General features: G+C 44.7%; 1 protein-coding gene across 1 annotated transcript in view; it reads left to right on the forward strand.

The window, feature by feature from the left end:
* LOC124606712 (UDP-glycosyltransferase UGT5-like) overlaps positions 1-5,704 on the forward strand; it is a 199,176-nt gene extending 193,472 nt beyond the window's left edge. The window contains exons 5-7 of the mRNA XM_047138743.1: positions 1,380-1,602; positions 1,685-1,904; positions 5,177-5,704. Of these exons, the coding sequence (XP_046994699.1) occupies positions 1,380-1,602; positions 1,685-1,904; positions 5,177-5,453 (720 nt within the window). The 3' untranslated portion in view covers positions 5,454-5,704. The remainder of the gene's footprint in view (positions 1-1,379; positions 1,603-1,684; positions 1,905-5,176) is intronic.
* Positions 5,705-6,000: the final 296 nt, after the last annotated feature.

The raw sequence follows: 6,000 nt of genomic DNA on the forward strand, positions 1-6,000 counted from the left end.
AAAAACCGTTACTACGAAATTGGCGTACCAATCCTTGTACTTTTGTAGCCGTAACAGTTTTGTGTGTCCATCTTGTAAGTATTGCCAGTAATCCAGTACGTTCAGTACGTTCAGACGTGTGTCTCTATAGATGTAATGGACCGTCATACCTGTGATCCACGCCACTGCGTTCGTCTTATGACGCGCAAAATACGTTTCCTCTGGAAAAAATACTATGTCAGATGAGACTGCTGTATAGATAGTGCGCCGCATGAACGCTATTATCTTCCTTGCGAGAGTCCAGACAGCCAATGCCTCGCCGCTAAACAGCCGATGGTCGTCCGTATCCAGCACGCCGCATTGCTGACACATGGGCGAACCTGCCAAATGTATTGCGTACTTTTTATCATTCGTAGGGTATTTTCGGTTCACAACATTTTTTTTAAATGTATGTGTGATCTTATGGGACTTAACTGCTGTACCGAGCGAGGTGGCGCAGTGGTTAGCACTTTGGACTCGCATTCGGGAGGACGACGGTTCAATCCCGTCTCCGGCCATCCTGATTTAGGTTTTCCGTGATTTCCCTAAATCGTTTCAGGCAAATGCCGGGATGGTTCCTTTGAAAGGGCACGGCCGATTTCCTTCCCAATCCTTCCCTAACCAGAGCTTGCGCTCCGTCTCTAACGACCTCGTTGTCGACGGGACGTTAAACACTAACTACCACCACTTAACTGCTAAGGTCATCAGTCTCTAAGCTTACACACTACTTAACCTAAATTATCCGACGGACAAATACACACACCCATGCCCGAGGGAGGACTCGAACTTCCGCCGGGACCAGCTGCACAGTCCATGACTGCAGCGCCTGAGACAGCTCGGCTAATCCTCCGCGGCCCATTGCGCCGTGTAGAGCAGTGGTCATCACCGCTGTAAGAACTACTCAACCACGCGTGCCGTCAGACTTCAATTCTCACCCTTTCCATACACTTCGAATGTAGCGCCACTCGCCCATTATCATCACTCGCGGCATTTCGCCTATTCCCATACGAGTTCGGGCCTGGTGTGTATCCACATTGAAGAGATCATTGACCGTCCTCTCCCCACATGTGGTGTCTGTTCTTTTCGACATATGCGAAAAAACAGACACCACATACACATATATTATATGAAAGTGATGATGATATTCAGTTACTTTATCTTGTTCTCTGAATTTTATTGTACTCAATGGCCCACGTATAAAACACAGTATCGGAGATAAGTCGTCTAGCGAAGCTGGGCCAGATCGCTAGTACACTATAAAGCGCGGGCAAAGAGTTTATTTTCGGGATAGAATGAAACGTTATACCTCGGAAGGCATACTGCGCGCTTAGTAATATGTTAATAATCATTTCTTTTTGTAGGATATCAAGAATTTCCTTGACGGTGCAACAGATGGTGTGATTTACTTCAGCTTCGGCAGCAATGTGAAAGGCAGCACGTTGCCAGAGGACAAAAGGCGAGCGTTCCTCGAAGCATTCGCACAGCTGCCACAGCGGGTGCTCTGGAAGTGGGAGGTGGATAGCCTGCCTGGACAGCCGGAGAACGTCATGATAGCCAAGTGGCTGCCCCAGCAGGACGTCTTGGGTAAGCTTCTGTACAGTGTACCAGTCCTGTACGAAGAGCTCTGCAGAAACCATCTGTCATACCTTTCTTTTTGCTTTTCCAGCACATCCAAACATTCGTCTGTTCATAACCCAGGGAGGACTCCAAAGCATGAATGAAGCAAGTTACTTCGCAGTGCCTCTGCTTGGAATTCCTTTCTTTGCTGATCAGCACCACAATGTGGCTAAGATGGTGCAAGCTGGTATAGGCTACCGTCTGCTGTTCAGAGATGTCACTACCGATACTGTTCTGAAAGCCATTCACACAGTTCTTGGCAATGAAAGGTAAGGATACTCGTCAGCGTTCTAAAACGAAAAATTAATGTTTTACACACATTCACGAACTAACGTTTTTGTTAAATCTAACAGAAACATTTCTATACAGATCATACTATTTGTACCTCGCTATGTTCAACTCTAAGTACCACAGTTCTTAATTCTAAACTGATTGAAATTAAAATATCAGCAATCACATTTTTTTGTTAAATGTTGTAACTTCCTATCTTTTGTGCACCATACGTAATTGTGTCGGTTTCAATGTTATTTATCTCCTTTGCATCACATAACCACATCCGAACCTAAAATAATGGACTTCATATGGGACGCTATTAACTAAGATGTCTAAGTATCTGCATGGTCATACTAACGTAGTAGCAAGTTTGACGTGCTACAAAATGGGTTCTAAGTGGCTCGATTTGAAATATAACGATCAGCATACGCATATCTTTTGCTTTACGATCAATAGTTTGATATTAATCCGTAATGTCTTGAAAACTTAAAAAAGTAAGTTTTCTTTAACCTCAGTCATAGCTACACTATTGGCCATTAAAATTGCTACACCACGAAGATGACGTGATACAGACGCGAAATTTAACCGACAGGAATGTTCAAAATGTTCAAATGTGTGTGAAATCTTATGGGACTTAACTGATAAGGTCATCAGTCCCTAAGCTTACACACTACTTAACCTAAATTATCCTAAGGACAAACACACACACCCATGCCCGAGGGAGGACTCGAACCTCCGCCGGGACCAGCCGCACAGTCCGTGACTGCAGCGCCGTAGACCGCTCGGCTAATCCCGCGCGGCAACCGACAGGAAGAAGATGCTGTGATATGCAAATGATTAGCTTTACAGAGCATTCACACAAGGTTGGTGCCGGTAGCGACACCTAAAACGTGCTGACATGAGGAAAGTTTCCAAGCATACACAAACAGCAGTTGACTGGCGTTGCCTGGTGAAACGTTGTTGTGATGCCTCGGGTAAGTAGGAGAAATGCGTACCATCACGTTTCCGACTTCGATAAAGATCGGATTGTAGCCTATCGCGATTGTGATTTATCGTATCGCTACAATGCTGCTCGCGTTGGTCGAGATCCAATGACTGTTAGCAGAATATGGAATCGGTGGGTTCAGGAGAGTAATACGGAACGCCGTGCTGGTTCCCAACGGCCTCGTATCACTAGCAGTCGAGATGACAGGCATCTTATCCACATGGCTGTAACGGGTCGTGCAGCCACGTATCGATCCCTGAATCAACAGATGGGGACGTTTGCAAGACAACAACCACCTGCACGAACAGTTCGACGACGTTTGCAGCAGCATGTACTATCAGCTCGGAGACCATGGCTGCGGTTGCCCTTGACGCTGCATCACAGACAGGAGCGCCTGCGATGGCGTACTCAACGACGAACCTGGGTGCACGAATGGCAAAATGTCATTTTTTCGGATGAATCCAGGTTCTGTTTACAGCATCATCATGATCGCATCCGTATTTGGCGACATCGCGGTGAACGCACATTGGAAGCTTGTATTCGTCATCGACATACTGGCATATCACCCGGCGTGATGGTATGGGGTGCCATTGGTTACACGTCTCAGTCACCTCTTGTTCGCGCTGACGGCACTTTGAACAGTGGACGTTACATTTCCGATGTGTTACGACCCGTGGCTCTACCCTTCATTCGATCCTTGCGAAACCCTACATTTCAGCAAGATAATGCACGACCGCAAGTAGCAGGTCCTGTACGGGCCTTTCTGGATACAGAAAATGTTCGACTGCTGCCCTGCCAGCACATTCTCCAGATCTCTCACCAATTGAAAACGTCTGGTCAATGGTGGCCGCGCAACTGGCTCGTCACAATACGCCAGTCACTAATCTTGATGAACTGTGGTATCGTGTTGAAGCTGCATGGGCAGCTGCACCTGTACACGTCATCCAAGCTCTGTTTGATTCAATGCCCAGCCGTTATTATGGCCAGAGGTGGTTGTTCTGGATACTGATTTCTTAGGATCTATGCGCCCAAATTGCATGAAAATGTAATCACATGTGAGTTGTAGTATAATATATTTGTCGAATGAATACCCGTTTGTCATCTGTATTTCTCCTTGGTGTAGCAATTTTAATGGGCAGTAGTGTATAAGAAAAATACCCCCTGCAATACATTCGCATTTCGCTAATTCGCATCCATACGTTTGTTATCCGCGTTCGAGGTGGCCTGTGGTGGAGGGATAGCATCTTTGACGAACAGCCAAGCATTATGGGTCCGCATTCGAACCCAGCCATTGCCCAAACTTTGGCCATCAGCAATAGCGACCGGAGACTCCCAGTCTAAGGAGTAACCCTCGTTCTTCCAATGACCTCGTCTAAGAGGGCCATTGGCAAAAGATTCTGGATCAGTTGGCCTTTCGGATCTGCAAGAGTGCACTATGAAGGCAGAGGTAAGAGTAAGAAAAAGATTGAACATTCAACAAAAGGGCAACTTCCGATGTGTGGGAGTGCTAGGAAAACTAGAACATCTGAAATAGATATGTATTGACTCAGTCTAGTTATAGTGGGGTAACTGAAGTGAAATGGAAACAAGGTTTCCTAGTCAGACGAATATAGGGTAATATCTACAGCAGCACAAATTGCTGGACGAGTAGGATTCGTTATGAATAAGAAGAAAGGACAGAGAGTGAGTGATCGTGAACAGTTCAGTAATAGTTCTCATCGGAGTCGAATGCAAACCAGTGCCAACAACAGTAGTTAAGGTACACATGCCGAAGAAGAAGAGACAGAGAAATTATACGATACAGAATGGGTATTTCAGAATGTAAAAAGTGATGATAATCTTATAATCATGGGGGGTTGTAACGTAGTAGAGGGTGAAGCAATAGAAGAAAGAGTTCGGGACAATATAGGCTTGATAGTACGAACAAGGGAGGAGGAAGACTAATTCAGTTTTGTGATGAATTTCAGCTATGTAGTAGAATTAATTCACGAGATATACTTTACCTATTTTATGAACAGGCTTCTTTCTGATAATTCTAATTTCTTTTGAACGTTTTATTCCCATAATTCAGTGGTATCTGTTTCTCGTCTCATGATGACGAAAATTATTTGTAAAATAATCAACTTAAGTTTCTTTGTGTCAGTAACATTCTGGTTGATTAAATGAATTTTTCTTTAAATTTCCTTTCTTCACCTGTGAAATGTGCATCTATTCTGCTTCCTTTGTGTGCATGAACTTCGAATATTATTTGTTCATGATACTATTTATTTCCTTATTCCACAGCTACAAGGATAACATGAAACGATTCTCAGCAGTATTCCGCGAGCACCAGGAGAGGTCCCTGGACAGTGCTGTGTGGTGGATAGAATACGTGATACGTCACAAGGGTGCTCCCCACCTGCGCAGCGCAGCCCTCGACCTCAGCTGGTGGCAGCTGCTGCTGCTCGACGTCATCGCATTCGTGGTTGCAGCGGCGTCCATCGTAGTCTACCTACTGTACAAGGCAACTTGCTACTGCAGAACTTCAGCACGTGGTTTTCTCAAGCAGAAGACGTTGTGATGGAACTCGATGGCAAAATTTTCCCATCATGTACATAAGAAATAATATTTCTTAGCACCTCAGATAAACGAAACTGGACGTTAAAAATAATATGGGTCAATTTGTGGATCCTGGCATGTGATATCTTGTCTTTACAGAATGTAATAGAAATTTATTCCTGCTGTGCAGGTGGCCTAAATACAATTTATATTTACTAATTTGTTAAAATAATGGAACTGACAGTGTTTTTCTTCTAGTACAACAGGTATCTCGTGTCACGAGCGAAGGGAGACAGCATCTCTGTGGTAGCAAAGAAGCGGGTTTTTTCCCGTACGACCATTTCATGAGTGTACTGTGAATGTCACGAATCCTAAGGAACATCAAATCTCCGACATCGCTGAGGCCGGATCATGCAAGAACGGGACCAACAACGACTGAAGAGAATTGTTCAAAGTGACAGAAGTTCAACGCTTCCGCAAATTGGTTCAAATTTTAATGCTGGGCCATCAACAAATGTCAGCGTGCGAATCATTCAACGAAACATCATCCATATGGGCTTACTCATGTA

This window comes from Schistocerca americana, chromosome 3 (assembly GCF_021461395.2).
Source record: "Schistocerca americana isolate TAMUIC-IGC-003095 chromosome 3, iqSchAmer2.1, whole genome shotgun sequence".
Taxonomy (NCBI): domain Eukaryota; kingdom Metazoa; phylum Arthropoda; class Insecta; order Orthoptera; family Acrididae; genus Schistocerca; species Schistocerca americana.